The sequence below is a fragment of the Simochromis diagramma genome, unplaced genomic scaffold (genome assembly GCF_900408965.1).
Source record: "Simochromis diagramma unplaced genomic scaffold, fSimDia1.1 OVJJ01000361.1, whole genome shotgun sequence".
Lineage (NCBI taxonomy): Eukaryota > Metazoa > Chordata > Actinopteri > Cichliformes > Cichlidae > Simochromis > Simochromis diagramma.
This window is the reverse complement of record NW_024386860.1, coordinates 10229797-10254439: the sequence shown is the minus strand read 5'-3', so window position 1 is coordinate 10254439 and position 24643 is coordinate 10229797. Positions and strand designations below refer to the sequence as shown.

General features: G+C 42.0%; 1 protein-coding gene across 1 annotated transcript in view; it reads left to right on the top strand.

Moving 5' to 3' along the window:
* The window catches only part of iglon5 (IgLON family member 5), a 103201-nt gene extending 78911 nt beyond the window's left edge, over positions 1–24290 (top strand). The window contains exons 2-8 of the mRNA XM_040030435.1: positions 5997–6075; positions 10937–11169; positions 12852–12971; positions 18590–18721; positions 18956–19076; positions 20468–20619; positions 23986–24290. Of these exons, the coding sequence (XP_039886369.1) occupies positions 5997–6075; positions 10937–11169; positions 12852–12971; positions 18590–18721; positions 18956–19076; positions 20468–20619; positions 23986–24089 (941 nt within the window). The 3' untranslated portion in view covers positions 24090–24290. The remainder of the gene's footprint in view (positions 1–5996; positions 6076–10936; positions 11170–12851; positions 12972–18589; positions 18722–18955; positions 19077–20467; positions 20620–23985) is intronic.
* Positions 24291–24643: the final 353 nt, after the last annotated feature.

Here is a 24643-nt window from a genome sequence, read left to right as displayed (position 1 = left end):
ATCCCGCCGACATCCATTTTGCTTCACCAGCAATTGTGAAAAGCAAGCGACCTGCATATCCATCTTGTTGTGCTGTTTGAGTGAGAATCCAGGTGGTTTCTTACTGCTTGCCCATCACTCTCTCTTTGCTCTCCTGTTGCTCTGTCCCTGACAGGTGGTGCTGAGGGTGGAAACAGCCAGGAGGGGAGTCGGGGATTTCATTGATAGGGTGTAGACGGTTTGAATGAGCAGTGAAGTGAAGGAGAAGAGGACAAGGAGGAAGTGGGTAGGAAAGGGGTTAGTGGTTGGGGAGCTCCAAAGAGGTGGACATGAGGTTGGATTCGGGCTGTCCAGAGTTAATGGGATCAGACGAGGTAGAGAAAGGGATATCGGTGCTGGTTAATGTTTAATCCCCCCATCCCCAACCCCTTGTCTCTTGCCTGCAGTTCCCTGCATCTGATAATCCTTGGGCTGCCTCTCTTCATCATCAAGGTGTCGAAGGGAAGTGCCTCTGTAAATATTTAATTGGCTGCAGCATGCCGGTGTTAATTATGCGGGTGTGTTTTTCCTTTGCTTTGCTCTCTGCCCCAGCATTTCTGACTATGTCCTTGCACTTTTCTCCCCTTTCATATTAATATTTCCCTATTGTTCCCGCTTTTATGGTTACTACTAAGGCCAATACTGGTATTATCACGCAAAACTACTGCTACAAAACTGCTATATCTGCTTCTCTTGATGTAGTTACTGTCAGTACATGCTGTAATTCTGTATTCCACTACAGCTTTTTCTCTTTCTCAGTAACTTTCTTTCACCTCGCCCCAGTTATCAATCTTCAGCTTTCCCCTTCCACCTTGTGCTATACCTCTCTCCTTCTCTTTTCAATTTCAAAACCACAGCAGCCCCCTTTAAAATGGATTATTGTTATGGGTTTCATTATAGCCTCTGCTGTTATCCGTCTTGACGCCAATCATGCTTTCAGAAGTAGCTTTCCCTCCTCTCTGTGTTTATTTGATCGTCAAGGGCAATGCGAAATAGATGAACAGTACAAAGACAGCCTTTCAAGGACTTTGCAGGCTAAAGTTGTACAGCTCAATAGGGCTATACTCATAAGTGTCTGCCAGTAGCAAGTGCAATTACAAACAGGCGCATGTAAAAGTCAAGAGAATACAAATCACATAATAGATGTCTCGTGGGTACTGAGCAAGCAGCCTTGCAATGCTTTTACAGACAAAAAGGCACAATGTAGGGGAGCACAGAGACAAAAACACTGGACCACAAGTGGAGGGAATTATGACCAAGTCTACATTATGGGCAGCAACAGATAAAGTGTTATCCACAGATGAGCAAAAGAGGTTTCTGCTTCTGCAGGGTGTAGAAAAACAGAATTGAGTAGCAATGCAGTAGTATTGTGTAATCCCCTAGGCATCCCCGTACAATTTTATTCTCTTAAAATGTCAAATCCAGACTTGAGGCTCAATGCTATGTGCAGACAAAGGCTTAAGGGGGTCATCTGGACAGGATTCAAGGATGCATTTGTGTCTATCCATGTGCATGTATGATTCTGGAGGAAGGAGGTTCCATTTGTGCGCTAAGCAGGTCGTAGCAAGGACGAGAGATACCAGTAGGCATGACAAGACTGTATCTGGCGTTGACAGCAGCGAGCAGGGAAATTCAAAATACCGGTAGCTACACCAACACCAGGGCTGGCTCTGTTCTTTATTATTCATTCTCATCAATGTTTTTCCCCATCCTTGTTTCAGTGTAGTAAAACAAAGTGAAGATAAAATATGTGTGTGTGCGTGTGTATGTTAGGTAAGCTAGGTAGCTGATCGCTCAAGATTCCCCGTTGGCAAGCACATTCCTTAGCTGGGTGTCAAGATTTCTGAATCATCCAGGTGGGTGCAGTTTATCATCCTATATGCTGAGGGCCCCAGGAGGGAGAAGAGAAAATGGAGGATTTGAGTTAGGGATCAATAAAGCTGAATGCAACAGAGAAAAGTGACATCTGAAGATTCTGTTTTGGCCATGAAACAGCACAATAGTGTTTCCACACAGGCCTCATTATTGTTTTGTTTGGCCGCGCCTGTTGTGTTTGACCAACGACATTTGAATTAATAGCCTGAAAGGAGTAAACACCATGGTGGGAGACACATGCTGTCATTCAGTAAGATGATGTTTACATTTTGTTTTACACTCAACACTCCCAGTTCACACTGCGGAGCCACTCTTTTTGTTCCTTCGTCAGAAGCAGGTACTGACTAATTTCCATCAGAAAACATTGTTTTATCAGGTAGTTTAGACACATGTACTGCTGCGTGTAGGACACAAATTCAGATCAGGTAATGCATGTTTGTGTTCATGACTGGATGACTTGGACAGTCATTTCAAAAAAGGAGTACAGTGAACCCAAAGCACATATATTTCTATTTACAAATTAGGGCTGCCAGAAACAATTATTTTGTCAGTGTCACCGATTATTTTTGCGATAAGTCAACTAATCAGATCATGCATCCATGTGCACATGTGAAAACTATAACTTTAATCTGAAAAAAGCCAAACAATAACATTTTTAAGTTATCGAAGTGACCTATATATCATGTTTAACCTGAATAGCAAAGGACCGCGGGGGTTCTGAAAATGATTTGCTAGGAGTCCGGTGTTCTCACCGGCTCTAGTGAGCCTTAATCTTCCAGTCAGCTCGTCTCCAAAAACGTCGGTGCACTTTTGTGATGGTCCTGATAAACTGAGCAGATATTTGAAGTTTACACAGCTACATTCTCGCCTGAAAATATCTTAAAAGTTTATTTTGTGACCCAGAAAGAGCAATAAGAGTAATATTAAAACTAAGTAGCTGTCGCAATTGTTGGAAATTGGAATTGGCTGGGCCACGCTATGAATCCTGGGATAGGTTGGGCCACGAAGGATACACCCGACCCATCCTTCAAATCTGCGGAAAAGGAGGACGCATTTGTTGGAGTCTTCGAATTTGGACAGCCTTCCTCGCGTCACTGTCACGTAATCAGCCTATAAATGCGAAGGATGCAGCCCCTGAATTTGGACACAGCTACGATACCGAGCTCCTTCTTCTTCTTTGGCATTTAACGGCAGCGGGCATCCTTGTAGATGCATTGCTGCCATCTTCTGTTTCAGTCTGTTATTACACTCTTAAATCCTACTGCTTATTCCTGTGTCCTTCAGGATCTTGTCAGCTATTAAATTAGTCATCAACGATGACATAATAGTGACTAGTCGACTAATCGTGGCAGCCCTATTACACACACACACACATATGTATAGATAGATAGATAGATAGATAGATAGATAGATAGATAGATAGATAGATAGATAGATAGCTGCATGTTGACATCATTGTTTAAACCTCTTTTCTTCACCTTTCCTTACAAAGCACCATGTAATTTTGGGCATGTAGCCCATCCCTGTGGACATGGTTTGTATGCTTTGCCGTCTGTATTTTTATCAACACGGAGTCGTCCACCTGTCAGGCTCATAATATTATGACTGCTTTTTACAGAATGCTTTTCAGGAAAGTGTATGGTCCCCGCACTGCTCCGAGGGCACCTTTGTCTCAGGACAGAAGTGCTTTCTCAAATACAAATGCTGGTCCCGTTGCATTGATGCATTCGAAGTGACAGGGGTCAAAAAGGGTTATACAGTGGTGAGCGTGTGCTTGAGTCAGGTAGATATTATGCTAAATGTTTGTGTAGGTGTGTTCCTCTGTGTCATTTTTTTGACTCCCGTGTGCCTACATGAAGTCACATTTGTATTTTCCTCAGGGAATGCGAAGGGAATCTTTTCTATTTTTGTTGTCACGGTGGCCTCCTTTATCTCGATGGGTTTGGTCCATAGAAGAGCGTGTGGGTGTACTCACAGACTTGCTCGTCTGTGATTTGTACTGTGATTCACTGTGGGAGAGGAAGTGTGTGGTGAATGTGTTGACCTGGTTATCATGTTTTGCGGCGCTTAGGAGCGCAGGCAGGGTGATACAGGTTTTAGAATGCAAGGTGCCAATCGAGCTGTGAAAATGGGAATTGAGTAGGGAAATGGGAATAGCTCCCTGCTGGTTTGTAACCTTCGCAATGATGTGTGGAGCATTCAGCGTATGCACACATCTTTTATTCAATCGATGTGGGTGCATGTGTGTGCTGCATGCGTGTCTCTGTGCTTACATTATTTGATAGAGTGCACCTTTTCTCTGCATGTGCGTCTGTAATTGTGTCTGTGGGGTAGCATATTCATGACATGTCACACAACAGAATTGAATTAACCTAAATATAGTCTAGTGGGTAGAGAGTATAGAGCACTTGAAAGGGAACAGCTGAGGGATTGAGCTGAGGACCATCTAAGTCTTAGATGGAAAGCATAAGCACTGCAACGGTATGCAATATTACTCCAGAGTAAAAACCACAGACAGCTTTTAAACACTGGACATGATGGCTAATGCGCTACGCCCCTCCTTTAAGCTGTTCTGAGAGGAAGGGAGAGATGAAGCTAGTTCTGGGATCCTTGGCCAGCCTAGATAGCGTAGCAGCAGCACCCATTAATGCGATTACAGCTTTTAGTGGGAGATTTTCAGGGCCAGTTTTATTCTGAGACGTCATTAGTTTATCCTCCTTTCTTGTTCCCTGTCGGTGTGTCAGCAGACAAATATACACATTCACATCGAGGAGCAACCTAAACCTAGACACTCTGATTGCTTATACGCAAAATGAGCCGTATATGCACTGGTTCACATGCATGTAGCCAACGCATGACTTAATGAACACCCATTCGTGATTATAGCCTATATTTGCCATTGTGCAGCCACAGAAGTTATTCCACACTTATATTTACAAAAAGTCCAAAGAGAACAGGCACAATTAGTCTTTATTTAAGAGATGGTAAATTAGTCTGTAGTGCAGTTAGCACAACTGTCTGCGCTGCAGTTTGAAAACCTTTTGATTAGCGGTCCAAAATGTGCGTTATAATTCAGAAGCCTTTATCATTATTCTTTGTAATCAAAACATGATTTCACAAAGACCCTCCTTTAATTTAAAACTCCCATTTCCCATTTATTTAGTGGTGCACTGCCATTCATTTTGGGTCTCATCTGTTCGAAAATTCTTATACGGCATGCTTAACATGTCGTGGAATTTGTGTGGCTGCCTAACAAACCGTGAGGTTCTTCTTAGCAACTCAGTGCAGCAGGTTCATTTCATAAAGTCACCATTTATTAAACCTCAAGGCTAGACAGCAGCAAAAGCCTATATTGAGGTCATCTTTCAGGCAGTGGGAAGAAAAGATTGTCAGAGATGGAGGGAGGACACAAGCCGCGATATCTAGTGTCATGCTGTGTTTTGGCAGAGTTTAGATGGACAGAGCCAGGCGTCTTACTGGGGAGCGGCTTGCCTCAGTAGGCAATATCACTGCCAGCATATAAGGTCTTTGAGTGCGGTCCAAAAAAGTTTGCGAAATGACTTCAAACTGTTTACTTTTTTTTCTTCGTACCTGAGCATGTCAGACACTCAGGTAAGCACTCAGGTGCTCTCAGGATTTGTGTCTGTTCTTGTGTCAGTTTGTAATATATGTTTGTGCTATTGCAAGCATGTGCCTGTTTTCTGTGTGGGTGTGTGTGTGTGTGTGTGTATTGGTAGGCAGGATGAGCATCCCTTCTGTTACCGTTGCTGTCCCTTCATTTCACGCTCCGGCAGCTCCGCGTGAATCCTCTTCCCTTTGCTCATTATCAGTGCTGTTCAATGAACGAGCAGCCCACCAGAATGCAGGGTAAAACCAAATCATTATTCAAGTATGGGGGTCAGTGCAGACATTGTGACTCTTTTGTTTAGTATATTTATTACTTTCCCTTCAGAGCAAGCAGGATGCAGGACACATCTCTGGCCTGAATGATTTTGTGAGGTGGTCGATCTTTAAGTATCTTACCTGAGATAGATGAACACTAGCGGAGTGTCTGGTGTTTTTATTGGATGCTGATTGCACTCTTCTCTCATTTTTCTTGGCAGGGTCCAGCGTCCACGGAGCAGAATTCGGGCACCTGCCGGACAACATTACAGTGCTGGAAGGCGAAAGCGTTACTTTGAGGTAACTCTTGATCCTACACCTGCACCGACTGATTACATGAAAAACATGTTTGCCTTCCCACCACCTGTCACACTGGTATAATTGCCAATCCTCTGTCACATAACTTCAATTAGGCATCCTATCCTGTGCCATATCTTCCATCTCTGTTTATTGTAGCTAACTGACTAATACCTGTCAAATGTCACTGGAGTCACCCAGTCCTTCTGCAGTCATATTTTCTTTTAACTTCGATGTAACAGTAATGAAGTCCAGTCCTGCTCGGTTGGTGGACCGTCACTGCATCCAACCACAACTACCTAGCTGTGAGTGATAAATCAGAAATCACAGCTTTTCCCTGCTCCCAACCAAGCAAAAAAAAACAAACAGCCAACTTGCTTTTTTTTCTCCTTGCATAGATGTGACCTGGCTTGGCAGTACACTCAGCAGTGCTAGAAAAATAGTGCCCCCCCAAAAAAAAATTCAAGTCAACATTACTTCCATCACCTTTAAACCTACATATCTCCAACAGCTCTGAGCAAATTCTCAAGTTCCCTTTTCCTTTAAAAGAGGACTGGCCTTCCACAAAGATCAAAGCTATTATTCTGAAGCCAAGTACATTCTGTCAATTTTCATTAACTTGAAAATGTCTCTCTAAAAAATTTAAATTAAAACGCTGGAAACTCCATTCTTTTCAGGAAATTTAACTTTAATGGTTCTATAAATAAGTAAAGTAATGTGTATAGGATTGTTTTGACACCCCCCCCCCCCCCCCCCCCATTTCCTTCATACAAGGTCTTTTAAAGTTTTTCTTTAGACACTGGCTACTTGTTTACAGTCCTTGTACTTGAACATTTTCAAAGAAAGGTTTTATTGTTTGTTTGTTTTTAATGTATTTATATATTTATCGTATATTTATTTGTTAAGTCAGTTAATGACCTATGAATCAGTTATCTGTAGAAGAAGAACCTACCTCAAGGGATAAACCAGTATTGTGTCTTCACAGAACAACGTAGAACCAATTTTGAGGCACTTTGTTACTAGCAGCCTGTTGCAAAAACACATAATTTGTTCTCATTTCTTAGTTGAAACTATGAAAAATGCCACAGAAAGCAGAGTTTGACAGGCGTAAAATAGTTTTTTTGCACCAACAAAGTGATTCTCACAGAGCTATTAGCCAAACAATATGACATATCTCAGCCTAGTGTGCAGTGTGTCTTTAAAAAATTAAGGAAACTGGACGAGTAGAGGACAAAAGTGGCAGGCCTAAAATACTATGTGCAGCAGATAACCAGTATCTGAAAGTCATGTCCTTAAGAAATTAGAACAAATTCAGCAAAGACCTGACACAGGACCTGAGAGATGCATTTGGCAAGTGGTTGATCCATCTACTGTTCACTGAAGCCTCATCAAAAATGGTCTCGGTGGAAAGGTGGCTGCCAAAAAGCCATTCTTAAGGAATGGAAACAAGGGGAAAAGGCTGAGAGAGAAACATCTGAGGTGTGCCAAATTACTCAAGAACTGGACTGAAAATAAGTGGCAACAGGTTTGACGCAGTGATAAATCCAGATTGGAAATTTTTGGGTTCAAGTTACTGTTAATATGTACAGAGGAGGTCAGGAGAGAGATACAGCGATGAATGTTGAAAGCCATCACAGTGGATGCTCAGTCATAGTGTGGGGCTACATTTCAGTCAGTGGTGTTGGGTATCATGTCAAAATTGATGGAATTATAAACTCAGAAAAATGCCATCAGATTTTGATCAACCATGCAATACCATTGGAAGGCGTTTAATTGGGAGCACCTCCATTTTTGAGGATGATAATAATCATGAACACAACCAGTGGAGTGAATACCTGGATAAAAAACACACACAATGGAACACTATCATTCATCCCAAGAGCCCGGACCTTAACATTATATTTCATTTCAAGCAGTATGGGATCATTTTGACACAGTGCAGAGCAAAAGACAGCCAACAGCCAAAGAAGAGTTTTGGAAAGTCCTTCGAGAAGCCTGGTGAACTATTCCTGAAGACTAGTTAAAGAACTTACTTGAAAGCTTGCCTAAGAGACTTCAGGATGTGATAAAGGATAAAGGTGGTCATACCAAATATTGGCTTTCAAGCTCATTAGAAGTTCATTATACAGTATACTGTATTTCCATTTATATTTTCACGTTTCCCATTGTCTTAAAAACTATAAACAAATGAGGGGTGGCTCAAGAGCTTTGGCTTATTCTAACAGATAACATGCAACACCCGGTGATTGGGTGTGGGTTGCACTGTCACTTCACAGGGTATCTTAGAGAGTTACCCCGTACATGGGGAATAACGAAGTTGAGAGATAGTCTTGACATGATAAAGAACGTTTGGTTATTTTGTAATGTTGGTTCTCTGAAGGAGAGACTGTCCAGCCTCAGGCTGCTTGGAGACACATTCCGATTATACCTTTACTGGTTTCATGTCTGCAGAGCTGTTTTATACGTAAGCTGTGGGTCGTGGCTGGCCTAGCCGGAGTGTCTTAAAGAAGTATCAACTAGCCATGGCCTGGGGGCCGAGGTAATTCCCTGTACATATGGAATATGTAAGGAAGTGGCGAAATAGCCTCTCAATCAGAGAACCAAGGTTTCAAAGTAACCGAATGGTCCCAATGTTAATTAGAGGGTTTAAAAACTTCGACAGTGGGGCTGTGAAGGCATGTTTCTTACTGAAATGTGTGTGCAAGTTTAGTCTGTGCCGGTCAGCAAATATCTGTCATACAAAAGACTAAAGAGCTTTATAAATAAACTACATTTTAATGTAAAATCACTTGTGCCCAAGTGGCACAAATACTTGTGTTATGCTTGAGACAATGCTGTTTTGTTGGCTTTGATGCGGGCCATTAAGATGAGGCGCATTTGATGCTATTATGGTGCTCATTTCCTCTGGGCTTGCAGTCCTCTAGCAACATCATCAGTGCAGAAGTGATTAATTTTAAAAATAGATTAATAGAGCGTTTGTACACAGATAATGAATTTTTATGATGTATTCTTTCTCAATTCAAGCACACAATGCACAAACAGAAAACTAAGCATAATTTAATCTTAATTATTTCTCTTCCTTTATTCCTCTACCTGCTACGAACACGAACATTCGCACATGTCTTCTAGGGCATTGGTTAATAGCTTTCAGGTTTACCTGTTTTATGGGGTTTCTTCTATTATGGTGCTACTATTGCTGGCCTGGCAAGTGATCTAAGATTTACTTTAGTTAAAATTTATCTAGATCAAGTCAGTTAAACATAAAGACAACAGTTGAAGCTGGGTAAGGACATCTAGTGGCCAAGCCAGGAATTAAAGTCTCACCTTTGGCACCTTACACCTCTTCTGCACCATGCCTCAGACTTTCAGCCACTTTTACTCAAACATGCCAACAGGCTTACATCAAGACTTAAAGAGTGTGTGTTTTAGACTGTATTTAAAGTTTTCTTCCAGAGAAAAACAATGTAACTAAACTGTAACTAATAATTTACAACTGCTTTTTGTAGTAATGTGTTGCTAACAAGCTGTTTTATTTATTATACCATTAAATGTCAAAGAGTTTACAGACAAATCCAATAAAAGTACAAGTAAAAGAAGCCTATGGTATTGAATGGGGAGACATAACAAATACAGTTACATAGCCTACGGTTACTGAATGGATTGATGAGTATGATAATGAGGTGACTCATAGGCTATAGCCTTGGCAGTCACAGTCTTTCCACCTAATTGAACAATCAGCGCTCACTATCATTATGAAAACACCAGAAGAGGTACTATTTTAAGAGACTGTTGTTTCTTTTACTAAAACTCAAAGACTGAAGCACACATTCAGCTGTAATGTGCAGGCTGCTCTGGTGGCTCGTCGATGCTTAACACTGTACTAAAAGAGAGGATATGCCTAATATGGTCATCAGGGGCATAACTCTTTGAGCACATAAGTCCCACCCATCTCCTATTTGAACCGTTTGCAAGGGGCAGCCAGTCAGAAGAAATGGGTCTAAAGGGAGGAGAACATGAGCTAAAACAACTCTGTTTACAAGGATGAAGTGAAGGGCAGCAGCCAGAGCAGATAAGTAAGGATCTGTTATAGTCCAGGATTAAACATGTGGAGCTTGAAATGAGCATGTGTTTTATATAGATAGATATAGATAGATATATGTGTGTGTGTGTGTGTGTGTGTGTTATTTGTAAATTTACCAGCTTTCACCTACACCAATGAAATATTTCAGCAGGTTTAAATATGTGGGATCAGCCATCCAAGGCAAGTGACAGTGGACAAGAGAGGTGAAGAAGAGAGTGCAGGCAAGGTGAAGTGGGTGGAGACAAATGTCTTGGTGATTTCTGACAGAAGGATAGCGGCAAAAGCGAAAGGTGAGGTTTACAAGCTGGTAGTCAGGCCTGCTATGATGTATGGTTTGGAGACGGTGCCACTTACAAAAAGACAGGAGGCCAAGCTGGAGGTGGCAGAGCTGAAGATGTTAAAATTTTTTGTTAAGCGTGACCAGGATGGACAGGGTTAGAAATGGGTACATCAAAAGGACAGCTTAGGTTGAGCAGTTTGGAAACAAAGCATCGCAGAAGCAAGGCTGAGATGGTTTGGACATGTGCAGGGAAGAGATAGTGGATGGGGCAAACAATCCTGAATATAGAGCTGCCAGACAGGAAAAAAGAGCACGACCACAGAGAAAGTTCGTGGATGTTTTGAAGGAGGACGTGTGGACGGCTGGTGTGATGGACGAGGATGCTAGGGGTAGGGTGAGATGGAGATGATTCGCTGCGGTGACCCCTAAAGAGAGCAGCCGAGAGAAGCAGAAGATATACTGTTTATATTACACTTGTTAATTACTTCCTGTTTTCCCCGCAGATGCCGTATTGACGAGGAGGTGACCCACAAGGCCTGGCTGAACCGCTCTAATATCCTTTTCACGGGGACAGATAAGTGGTCTCTGGATAGGCGTGTGACGCTGGTCAATAGCAACAACAGCGACTTCTCCATTCATATTGACAAGGTGCAAGTAACCGACGAGGGGCCCTACACCTGCACCTTCCAGGCCAATAACAAGCCGCGCATCGTTCATGTCTACCTCATTGTTCAAGGTCAGCAGCTGCGTTCAGTCAGAACAGGAATCTATTATAAGTGGCTGTTTATTGCATCCGGTACTCTTGGATAATTTCTCTAATATATCCAGAGTGCAGATTTGATTGCCAGTGATGCCGCAAAAAAGTATATATTACACCCATGGTACTGTAAACTGCCCTGGATCTGATTAAAAAGTTTAATTAGGCTTTTTGCTATTCATCCAAACATAGTGCTGTCAGGAGGGTGTGATTGAAGTCTGACTTCCATGGAAGCAATTAAGATGGTTTCTATGGCAGTGAGTGTCAGCATTAGTTTTCTGTAAAATCATGATTGAATGTATACCTAAAATCTATGATAGACAACTTAGTCATTAATGTTTATGATGTCTTGGTGTTTAAGGTATTTATATTTATATGAATGTGAAATTACTCGTGTCTTCAAAGCTCAGCTGGCCTGTGTATGTGTGTGTGGCTACAGTGACGGAAGACTAGTGCAGTGACAGATGAGCCCATTTGTTATTTTCATATGGGCTATTAAGATTACTTGTCTTTATAAACAGAAAGTTAGGCAGATCAGATGGATGAGCCTGTATGTTGAGTAGATGAGGTACACAGGAGGCTGTCCAAGTGCCTGACTAAATAACTGACAGTACTGGACCTCGACTGGAGCTCAGTCATCAAGTCAGCAGCTAAGTGAGTGAGTGTGTGACTGATCCTTAGTGACATGATGTATCGATGCAGGACTGCCTGGAGGATGAATCTAAGGCCTTTTCCCCCTGCATGTGTCAGATTGTATGCATATTTTGGGGCTACGGAGTGCAAAATGTAGCCATACATCACCGGCAGATTGAGATCAAAAACTTTTAATAGGATATATTAGGTTAAAAATTACAGGGATAAAAACACGAGGTCTGGCTCAAAGCTCACAGGTGGCAGAGACAATGTCATCTGCTTTGCTGGAGATTTCACATCACACTGCAGCCAAGTAACACTCTTGTCTGCAGGGTCCAAAGCTTGGCACAGATGACCATATATACCCAATTAAATGCTCAATTCCAAGTCGCCCACATTTCCCACCCTTGCTTGATAACACACAAAATAATTACACCCTCAAGTCAGTGTATCAAGCAGGAGCAGCTTTACCACCACTCCAATCTGTACTTTATTGCTGCAAGTATTCAGCTCCAGCAAGATAGAGAAAAGTATCTTCGGTAGATGTCTCACAAAAAAGCAATCTCAGAGCCAGGCTCATTAAAAACAATGATAATGGGCTATTTAAATTCAAGGGCCACCTCGTTATCAAACTAACTACATGCACAGCATCCCCAACACTTTGAGTTAGGGCCAAAATGGTTTTCAGGGGTGGTCATACTCACTGAAACAGTAGAAGTAAAAATTCCTCCAATACCACTTTTGCAAGTGCCCTTTCTTTTTCAAGACAAAACTAGAGTCAGTGTCAAGAGAGGGAAATGGTAATATCCATTTGCAGGAATTTAGGATTGCTGCAATGGAATGAAGGAAGAATATTGTTGCACAGTTCAGTAAACACTCAAGCATAGATCATTAATCAGCAGATTGTGTGTCTGTCTAAGCTGCAGAGATTTGCATCATATGTTAAACACCTTAATAGGATGTAAAGCTGTACCTTATCAATAATGTATTTCGAGGTCATATTTTAATGGTGCGATCCTGTTTTTCAGTGCCAGCCAGAATCGTCAACATCTCAAAAAATGTGTCAGTGAACGAGGGAGAGAACGTAAACCTCTATTGTCTGGCAGTCGGCCGGCCTGAGCCCACTGTCACCTGGAAAGAACAGAAATGTAAGCTACCCCTTCGTGCTTGCTTGCCTTAACATACAGAGATCTAATGTTCACAGCTTCACCTTTATCTCCCTGCCTTTACATTCATCCCTGACACTCATTCGCCTGTTAAAGCCTTTTTTTTTCTCCCAGCCTATAAGCTTATCAGCATTCAGCTCATGTTCACGTCTTTATCCCTGGCTTCTGTGTCATCATTCTTAAACCCAGCTGTTTAGTTTGTCCCCATCTTAAATTCATACTCCCGCATTTCCCCATGTCCCAATGTTTTGTCCCAAATAACCACACATTATACGTAATTATCCCCACCGCGCCGCCCGTAATCATCAGCATCTGTCTTCATCCACCTTGTCAACCAGCATCGTGATGCCAACAGCCACTTTTGGCACCAAATCAGCTATTTTAAACCTCTTCTGGTGTGAGGAATTGGAGCTTGTTCAGGGTGGTCAGGAAGCGCATCTTGATAGATGAAGTCAGTCAGTCCATTTGATCTCATCAGCGCAGCATTATTCCATGTTAGCTCTTGTTTTCGTCATCGCCGATGTCCAAAGTCAAGCAAATAACCTTTATCTGGTCTCTAGAGATTGAAGAGTTCATTTTTTGGTCTTTTACTTTTTTGCCAAAATTGCAATTTGTAGTTTCTGTCTCATCTGTTTGACACATAAAGAAAATTGCTATGTACTGAATATACCACTGTGCTATGACTCAGAGTTTCAGCTGTTTGTTTTCAGAGAAAAGGTTGGGATGTTAATTTATTTTCTTGCTGTTTCTGTGTTGTGGGATAAACTGGAAGCTTAAGAGCTCTGTGACAGTGGGTGAATTATCAGAATTGAACTTTCTTGTTTATAATATCAGCATGTGTGCTAGAAAGTTTCATAATATCCTTTGCAACTGACAGATGAATATAATAGGAAGCTACGAAGCAATAAGGATCATTATTTTACAGTTTTTCATTTTTTATTGTTGGTTTCAGCACTTTTTTGCAGACTTTTTTTTTCACACAACAGAATTGGCTAACTTGTAGCCTGACTACAGCTGTAGCAACACAGATCAAATGCAGTAGCAAGCAGCAGTAATAAATAGGTCAGTGTGAACAACTACTGAACACGATGTAATTATACTGCCGATAAATGCACAACCTACTGTAGTGCTGCACTTACAGACAGCTTTGGGCTTACTCAGAGGCCTGTTCCTTCTCTCTTTCTGTTTGTGACTGGGTTATCATGCTGTGAACAGTATGTCCTTCGCTGTACAGTTAGTGCTTATGAACCTACACAGTACACTACAGTACCTCAGGGAGGGACAAACCCAGGAGTGATCACACACACCCACAGACACACAAAATATAGAGGAGAAAAGGAAAGCATGCATGAATGCACACCTGCAGCAAACACGCACACAACCTCACATCACAAACTCTGTGCAGTTGTCCTCTCTTGAAAGTCTACAGCATTTCTCCTCTCTCAGCAATAATCCTCCCTCTCTAACCACCCCACCAACTCAAACTGCTTCCCCACCCCCCTATAACCCCTCTGCTTGCAGAGAAAGAGATAGGGCCCACATTGCTATTCCGTAGGAGTCTCTGCAACCAAGCCATCAGTTGCAGAGGACCAGGGGTGGTAGAGAAAGGAGGGGGGTCGAGCCCAAAGAAACAGCAAGAAGCTGCCGGCCATCTGTCCCCATTACTCAGAGACTGCATAGAGAAACTGCAGGGAGGGGCGGTGAGAAGAGGAGTTGAAAGTTGAGCAGAAAATGCGTATGCAGTACACCAAGACGTGGTAGAATAGGAGGAGGAGAACCACCCGAAAGGTGAGGGGGATGAGGGGGATATGCTAAAAGTCTTTGACCCCTTTGCGTCCCGTCTGCAGCTACCAGACTCCTTATTCACATACAGATAGTAATACCGCTCGGCGCTGTTATTTGCAGCCGCCGTCTCCTTCATCTTCACCAGAAGCACAGATACAATCTTTTGCACCCATTCACTCTCTCTGGCATCCATCAGTTGACCCACACAGAGGTATACAGGCATTTTGTCTTATCCAGTTAAATACACCAGCACAGCCCAGGCTTATCATTTGACGTACCATCCATTAAATCCTGCAGTAACACAGTCTTAGAATAGATGCTTATGGCTGTGGAAGGAAGGTGATATTCTTTTGGTGCCAACTAAAACTCTCGGACAGGATGATAAGTATAATTGTTGCGTATGCTTATAGAATATATAAATAGGTTAGTTACAGTTGATGGCAGTAGATTGGGCTTTGATATTTCTGGTAGGTGTTCTATGGGCTGGGATGCTAAACTCAACAGCAGTGCCGTCATAATTAAAATATGGTTTGTTTGGCTCCAATTCAGTTCGAAGGCTGGCAACAGGAAGGCGGTAAGCAGAGGGAAACAAATCCAAATGGGCGACAGGCTTAAACACTATATGGGTACAATAAAGGATAGATGACTAGATGATAGATGACTGTCAGATGACCTGTGTATGTTGGCAAGAACACTGAATACTGAGTACAATTTATCATGCACATGTAATTTGGGAATAAGGAGCATGTGTGCAGGTGGGTGGGGAAATTAGGTAACTGGAAAGGAGGAAAGAAGTCTGATGGCTTCCAGTCAACAGGTGGTCAAACAGTGTTCCCAGAAGCACCTTTATTTTTTCAACTGTGAAGTGTTTCCACTAAGCATATATGTCGAACACTGTGCTTTCATAAACAAATGTTTATGGATTTGTGTTAACGTGCAAGACTTGGACTGCGTTATATCTTGATTTAACAATCTGTTAATCTATTTCCTCAAATCATAATACTTTCCCAGCTATGAGCACATTTGTTCATTCTAAACACAGTAAAACTTTAAAAAAAATGCTTCCAAATATTTAATGAGTCCCCCAAAAGACCTAGGAACTTTGAAATGTAGCAAATGTTAATAGGTTGTCCTTTGTTTTTACATCCCACGATCAAAAAGGAGCTTGAAATTTAAGTCCAGTGCTGATCAAGCAACATTTCGCAGATCCGAAGTGCAGGAAAAAACATGGGAAAAACAATTTGAAGTGTTCTTGAGGAATTTTAGTCATACACGTGTAAAGCACTGGGGTGCACTGGCCTTGAAATTCTACTGTATCATTTAGATCAATTGACACACATTACAGCTGCTGTACGCTACCAGAATGACTGGTTTTATCATTTGTTAGACTGCCCACCCATCTCTGTTTTAACCTCACATCAGACCACTCTGCCTTGACTGTAGTTTTTGTAATGGAAATGGATAAGAGGAGCCGAGAAATCAAGTGCCCTGGTAGTCTAGTCAAGCTCAAAGTGCTGCCGGTGAAATAGAGCACGGTTTCACTGTTGCGGGCCAGAACTCTTGATCCTTTTCCCCCCTCTTATTCACAAACCCTGTCTCTTCCAAGGTGCAATCCAACTATCTCTGGTGGTCAGGAGTCAGGCTCCTTCAAAAGCCATAAGTGGTTCATGGAGCTGTATTTTACAGACCATTGTGGGAGTGCCAAGGGCCGGCTCCGCTCAGATATGATCTCCCACCAAAGTGGAGAGAGGTGTGCAATGCAGGTCCAGAGATCTCAGGGGATGGAGAGGGAGGGGAATAAAGGGGGAGTGCAAGGACTGCTTTGCGATATTACATCATACATAGATGCTATGGATGAAAAGTCCATGAAAAAAACCTAATATCAAATAACCAACCTGACATCTGTCACTGTTTCTCTCGTTATGTTGCCATTTCTCTCCTTTTTTCTTTATCTGTACATCTGTGTATCTCTTTCAGTCTCTTACACGGTATCGCTGTCACATTACCACACTCTGTGTCTGTAATTCTCAATTTATAACTCGATTGCTCTCGGGTTTTTTTATTCTTTGCTTTGTCCTTTTGATTTCTTTCGTCACCTGTAACAGCCTCGTGTGTAATTTCTCCAGTGTTAGTTGTCTGATTCTATCTCTTCTCCTTCTTCCCTCTACGCTGCCACGGCTCCCTCCTCCTTGCAAAGCTGGGTGCTCTGCCTGCTTGACAGAGATGTCACAAGAGAGCAATATTTATTAGACTAATCGAATGAGTGAATAACATCTCACCCACCCCACCCCATCAACCACGGCTCACCCGGGTGGCACAAGCAGCCATCACGGCGGTTGTCGCTCGCTGCTCAGCCTCTGCTGCAGCAGCTGCAAATAATCGTCTCCAGCTCAGTAGCCGCACTAATAATCCTCCAGTATAATCTTCAATTAGAACCGCCACGCTAATCTCTGACAGGAATAATCGTGGCGTTTAGCGTCTTTTTTATGTGTGCGTGTTTGCGTTGGTGTTCCTCTCAAACGTACTCAGGAGCTGTTTGTGTGTTTGTTAAGGGAAGTAAAGGTCTGCTGATTGACAGTGGCTTGGTTTGTGTGTTTTGGGAACTGGGTGGGGGCTTTGAAAGGGGAAAGTGTGCTGCAATTTAAGAGCTGGATTTCCTTGTTAGTGGTGAGATTATATATTATGTCGTGTTCCACAGTCTGACTTCTTTAATGGGGTAAAGGCAAAAAAAAAGGCCTAATGGTTTCGGAGGCTGCGAGACAGCTGGCTGCTGTGCTTACAGGAGGAGGGGGTGCACATTCGCTATCATTCTTCTTCTCCTTGCACTCTTTCTCCCTCGCTCTCTTTTCCACTGTCGAACCAATAACACCCACAGCATCCATTCCCTCACATGAAGGAGCAATAACTTGTAGCCTGTCCCCTCGACTCTCCTCTCTGAAGAGATTCTGTGGCTGTTTTGTCGCCCAAGGAAAAAGACTGAAAGTGTGAGACTGACTAATTTGTTTTTTTGTTCACCTGGGAGTTTGTCAACATCAAATAACCGCCAAATATTCTTGCTCGCCACGTAATGTGGTGAATGAGCAGTCCCCCCCCCCCTCCCAGTGTGTCCAACACTTAGAAAGCAAAGCTTACAATTTCCCCCGACACTATAAAAGTAGTAAAAGAGTCACTGCTGTCACATTGTGTTTACTTACTTTGCATGTGCAAAAACATCAACTGAAAAAATGAGCATTTGGGCCAGGAGATAAAAATTGAATTATAATATTTTTTTCGTAATTATACACACCTTAATGCTCATAATAAGTATCATCATGCACTGTATTGTTGCACTGTTAACTATTTGAGGTTTTTCTATAATCCAAATTAATATTTCTAAATTGCGATAAACAATAAATACATGAGGAAGTTGCCATTTGAGTATTGATAATAAAAGAATGGACATTCAGCTGTTCCTTTATTTGCCATGGGGTCAGATTTCACACCAGGTGCCCTTCCTGATACAGACCTCCCATTTATCCAAGCTCGGGCCGAGCGCTTGGTTTTGACCCCCTGAGGCTGTTTTTGTGTCTCATCTTGGTCTCAAACTGTGAGTCTTTCACATGTAGGGCGAATGTGTTAACCACAACTTAAGTAGTAACCAAGGTCAGCCCAACTTCACTTCTTGTAAATGTTCTTGAATAATGCATTATATGTTGTCATCTAATATGTGCATCTTGGCCTCTTAAATGACATTAGCCTCAGCTAAAAAAGCTTAAATCAGTTGCCTGCATCACCTTGCATATGATTTTTAGTGACCTTTGACTTCTACCTAATAGATGGGACGTTGCGTGAGGGGGAGTTCCTGGAGATCACAGAGATCACAAGGCAGCAGGCGCAGGACTACGAATGTATTACCAACAATGGTGTGGCCCCTCCAGACCAGCGTAAGGTCATAGTCACAGTCAACTGTAAGTATCCCACCTGTGCGCTGCACAAAATGAACTCCATGTCCACAGTGATGTATTAATAATATATGTTAATGATTTAGATGCTTTATTATGTATACATTTTAAATTTGTTCTCTGCAGGTGCTTTTTAACCTTGTGGCTAGACCTGCCTTTTTGGTTGAAGTGAAGCTAAATGTATACACATTATTCATTCCAGTCTCTCTGTTTGTGTTTTCTCCTATCCTTCTCTACCAGACCCTCCCATGATCACAGACATGAAAAACATGCCAGCCCATTTGGGGAAGACAGCCATCTTGCGCTGTGAAGCCATGGCAGTCCCGCCAGCCTCCTTTGAGTGGTACAGGGATGATCATAGGTGAGAACACTGTCAATTTAGGTGCCAATTTGTCTGCTATGAAGCCTCCTGAATCTTTCAGTTATAACATTTGGTACTGTTCTACTTACACAGAATAGGCAGACTGGGCGAAGACCACGTATACGCTGGTTGAGGCAGGTGTACCTGTTTGAAGCCTGATATTTGCTCGCCAAATCAGCATTCCATTTAATATCACAGTGAATTACAGGTGCGCCCTGCTTATCAAGCTAGAAAGACATCGCTAGCGTTGGCTGCAAATGCCTGAGGGGAACTTCAGCTCTCATGCAGATTTAGTCATGTCCTGTTTCACAACCTAAACCCACACACGAGTGGGTAAACTCATGGTTGCTCATCTCCATCTTTTACATACGATCTATGATCCACATTTAAAATATCCTTTTTTTATATATACATGAGTTGAAGCTTTATAGAAAATGCTTTTCCCCAAGGGGTTATGTTAAGCAAACAACTTGCAGGTGTCATTAACTCGTGTTTTTGTTTTGTGGCATTGATTTGATTGGTTGACAACTCAGTGCAGCGCCACAAAAGTAACAGTTTGTCTGGTTAGAGGGAGTAATTATAAGCCACAGCCAAACCACTGTTTTTTTTTTAACCATCTGTCGATAAACAGTAACAAAAAAAAAAATGCAATAATTAAAATGTGACTTGAGGATTATTAAAATCCATCCAGTGCGCAGCAGGTTAGAGAAGAGGGGGGAGAAAGAAAACAGATTTAGCCATTTAAAACTCAATAATGTATTCATCTTCTTTTGCATTTTTGTTTTAAAACCCCCAGAATAAGGAAACATTATTCATAAAATTTGGGTAATTTTGTGTCTTCATTCTCATAAGAGAATTCAAATTGAACATTTTCAGACAGAGAATTCATTTTTCAGTCATTTACTGTAGATGTGGTTTTGGCTGCTGCTGATGTACCTAACCTCTGGCATTAGTATATATCTGAGATAATCATGTATATATTGCCATCTCCGGAGAAATATTAGCTTGTTGGCAACATATTTCCTCTATATTACAGACACATAAACTGCCCCTCCAAGTTTGTAAAAGGTCCCAGAGAGCGTAGAGGAGTCAGGGTGATTTGGCATCAGGCGAAGCACGACACAGAAGTACTTAGACAAGGCTTTGCTAGCCAGAGAGAGTTGTTAATAGAGTATAATAGGCCCCAATAGGAGGTATCAGTTATTTATGGGCTGAGACTACAAGGTGAGACAGAACATAGAGATGAGGGCTATTTTGCACGTTCGTCTCTCTGAGCAAAAAGTTTCTTGTTCACACTGACTCGAGTGTGATGTTATTTTCTGTCACCAATTTTCTCGTCTTTCCTTTCTACTTTCTCCCTTTGCTTTCGTTACTGCACGATGGCTACCCAGGCCGGTAGAGAGTGACAACACCCTAAGGATCAAAAATGAGAAGACACGCTCGCTGTTGCTATTCACCAATGTGACAGAGAAACATTTTGGCAACTACACCTGCTTTGCCTCAAACCGTCTGGGGGCTTCCAACGCCAGTATGCTGCTGTTTAGTAAGTTATCACACACGACTAACTAAACGCAGGGGCTTCAGCACACAGCAGGGTATATGTATGCAAAGAGATTTCAAAAATACACTTACGTTTGACATCAATCATCGTGCAAGACTTGAAACACGCATGACCCACTACCACAAAATTATATGCAATGACATACTGTTTTTCCCTCTTCGCCCACTCTGTTTACGCTCTGCACACAGCACAGCATTTTCACAGCCTTTTCCTGCCTCCCTCTTCCCATTTTCGTTATTCTCCGCCCCATTAAAGCTTTGCTTGCGTATATTACCATCTCTCTTCCCCGAGTTCCTTCAAACTCTCCGTCTCTCGTCCGTACACGTTCCCGTCTGCACGCACACACACAGACTGTCGCTCGACTCTGTCCCGTTACCCAAGAAGTTGTCATTTCTCTCGGAGCCCAATTCACATTAACCGTCCCCAATGAGCGATTTCCTACCCTTCCATTTCCCGACACCCCCCACCCCCCCTTTGGTGCATTCAGCATTACCATCTTAAGTGAGTCCTTCATCTATCCCCTTTCTTCTTTCATTCCTGTGCCCATTATCTTGGCCAGTCTCCCTTCAATGACTCACTCCTCCGTCAGACCCATATATCTTCCTGCTCTCTTTTTCCACCACCGCTGCCACTTCTGTCAGCCTATCTCTCCATCATCTGTCCTTCTGCCTCCTTTTTCCTTCCTAATCTCCTCCTGCCATCATTAGAACACAACAAACTCCTTTCTGTTCTGGACCGGGCACAGAAAATCGCAGCATAATCGGATACCTTTGTGGCATTTCTATTCATACCCTGTCCCTCACTGTCATTGCCTTCCCTGACTTTCTTTCCCTGCTTTCATACAGATTGTTTCAGCATTTAAAGGTGCCACATGCAGCATTTTAACATCAACAACCACTATCACATCAAAATTGGCATATTATCATAATTACCCCCTACCAATGAGTCCATTACTGAGACCATTGGCAGTCTGTACTAGGTTTCACTTCACACTGATACTTTATAAGCCACCAGGTTAGATTTTTGAAACCTAGTAGACTACATAAAAGCACAAGAGTGGGTTAATTAAGGGTTCTTACAGTTGCCCATTCAAGCATTATGCAATGCCTTACTGCAAGTACCATATTCTTGATGGTATGCTGAGTTACATTGAATAAGCTGCTGCATTAACTTTTATTCATGACTGTTCCTCTTTTAATAAGGTTATGCTGTATCTATAGTGGTTCAGCGTGTAAGCTCCATAGATCCATCTCTAAAATAGGACTACACATCCCATCTCAGGCCCACCTTATCATAAACAACACATGTGCCTAGCAGCACTGAGGTGATACCTGTGGATGGAATCTGACTAAATTATAAATCAAAACACACCCTGGAGGACCAACAACAGAATTCCTGCTTAGCCTGTCCCTGTACTATTAATCCAGTTTTAGGTTATCACTCCAGCATTTAATGGCTTTGCAACTTCAGATGAACCACTTTAACTTTCTTAAGTTTCACAATAGCCTTTTTCCCCCTTGCTTTTAACACACAGGTGTAAAAATGAATAATTTATTTGGGTCACACGTTGTGTGGGTTTCCAGCGCCAGCAGTGTTGCACTGTTTCGCTGTTTGACAGGCTAAATGGAGTGAAGCGTGATGAATGTTATTTACATTTAATATGTCAACCCTGAACATGTTTCATGCAAGCTTTTCATGGGTTGTAACTTGACACTGAGTATATTTGTGTTGCTAAATTAAGAAATGTAATAATTTAGACCTCATGGTGATTATTTGGATATGTCAAACTGGTAATATTAATGATTGCTAAATTTCATTTCAAATGCCCCTTTCATTATGAATGTTATGACATGTCAGAATCAGGCGAAACGTGCATACATTTCTGGCTTTTCAGTGTCATTTGAATATATTAAATGTTGGTTTAATAGCGTTACTTTCTTTTAAAATTAACCCACCCCTTATCTTTTGATAAGGTGCAGTGATTTACTGAAACATGCAAATATAAATGTGAATACAGTATATAAGGCACGAACTACATTGTTAGAGTAAAATTATAACAACCTTGAAAGTCAGTATTTGGTAAAACCACCTTTACTTTTAAACACAGCCTGAATTCTCTTAAGCAAGTTTTTTTTGTCATTTCTTTAAGTAGTCTTAAAGAACAGTTCTCCAGGCTTCTTGAAGGACATTCAAAGCTCTTCTTTGGATGTTGGCTGCTTTTTATTCCATTCTCTGTGAAAATGACCCTTCAGGAATGTCAAGGTCCACAACTGATAGTACTCGATTGTGTGTTTTCTATCCAGGTATTCTTTTACTCTTTTGCCAGTGTGTTTGGTATCATTGCCACGCTGAAAATCAGACACTTTCAAGATGGATTACATGTTTGCTCAAAATCTGATGGTACTTTTCAGTGTTCGTAATTCCATCAGCTTTCACAAGCTCTCCAACACCACTGGCTAACAGTGTGTTTTGAACTCACTTCCTGTGTAGATATTTCAACCAAACATTCTCTCAGTTTCTATGTCGAGTCTTTGATGGATTTTTCCTATTTCTTGAGGACGTGGCTCTCAGTTACTGTTCGGTCACTTGCCCTTTTGTCCTCTACTTTTCCAGTTTCCTCAGATTTTTTAAGAACGCACTGCACACTATATCAAGATTTTACTTAATAGCTCTTTGTTAATCACCTTGTTAGTGCAAAAATACTATTTTATGTCTTTCGATCTATGTTGTCTAAAACTTTGAACTACATAAAGAGGAACACATTATGCTTTATCAACAGGCTGCTACTAACAAAGTGCCTAAAGACACAGTTAGGCAGCTTTAGTTGTGCTTGAATGGCTCAGAGGTCAGTGCTCACAGGTGGCTTAACAAAAAAAACAACAAAAAAAAAAAAACATTCTCCTGAAAATGGCCAGGTAGGGGTCAGAGGGGTGGATCAAAACTTTTGCACAGTACTACATGCTGATTACCATTTCCCTACTAAGCACACAGTGATATCAAATGAGACCAAAAGCTCGGCTGTTTCATCACAAAAACAAATACACCCCCCCCCCCCCCCCCCCGCCGCCGCCGCCTTTTCCTACCACTTTGAAAATAGGAAATGTAGTTCATATTTCAAGAAACACCATTTCCCTAATGTAAAACACATTGTTTACAGTAATTATGCCAGAGTATCAGAATTAATTCTGTTAATTAACTGTAATATGTTTAAAAATTTATACAGGCTGTCACAGAAATAGACGCCTCATTTATACCGGTGGTTGTAGCGTTCTTTGTGTTTTTAACCATGCGTTTCCCCACTGCCCCCCTGTGCTCCCCTCTCCTCTTCTTTCCATTCTCTCTGTCCAGGACCGGGGGCCCTACAGGGGCGAGGGACCGGTTTACACGCAGGGATAAGTGTCATCGTGTGCGTTTGGGTTTCCCTCTCTGCTGCTCTTCTGCTGAAGGTGTAATGATCAAACTCCACCTGGAAACATCCCTGAGCACCCCACCTCTCCCTCCCCGCCCTCTCTCCCACTCAACGGAAGGAAAACGGAAATGAAATTCTTTAATTGCGAACCCATCACTGTGAACAAAAAGAATATGCATTATTCCAGGAGCCATTGAATCATTGCATCAAACACAAAACTCCCCCCATCACCTCACCCCACCCGCCCAATCCCCCACCCCCACCCAGCACCCTCAATTGAATTTTAAGGTCAGCTCACACTCATTATCTCTTTCTCTCACACGCGTACAGTCTTTCCTTTTGTTTCCCAGAATGCCTTGCAGATTTCTCTGACTTGGTACTGAGCCTCTTTGTTTTTCCCATTATTACCACTGGGCTGATGTTAATAGAGAGTGTATATTAAAGATAATTGTGTTAGTGATCAACAACAAAATAGATTATCTAACAAGCGGAAGATCATTTATGTAATATAATACATAGACTATTGACTGACCTACAATGTTTGCCTTATGGAAATTATACGTGAAATCACAATGTTACGGTGGATATTTAATGAAA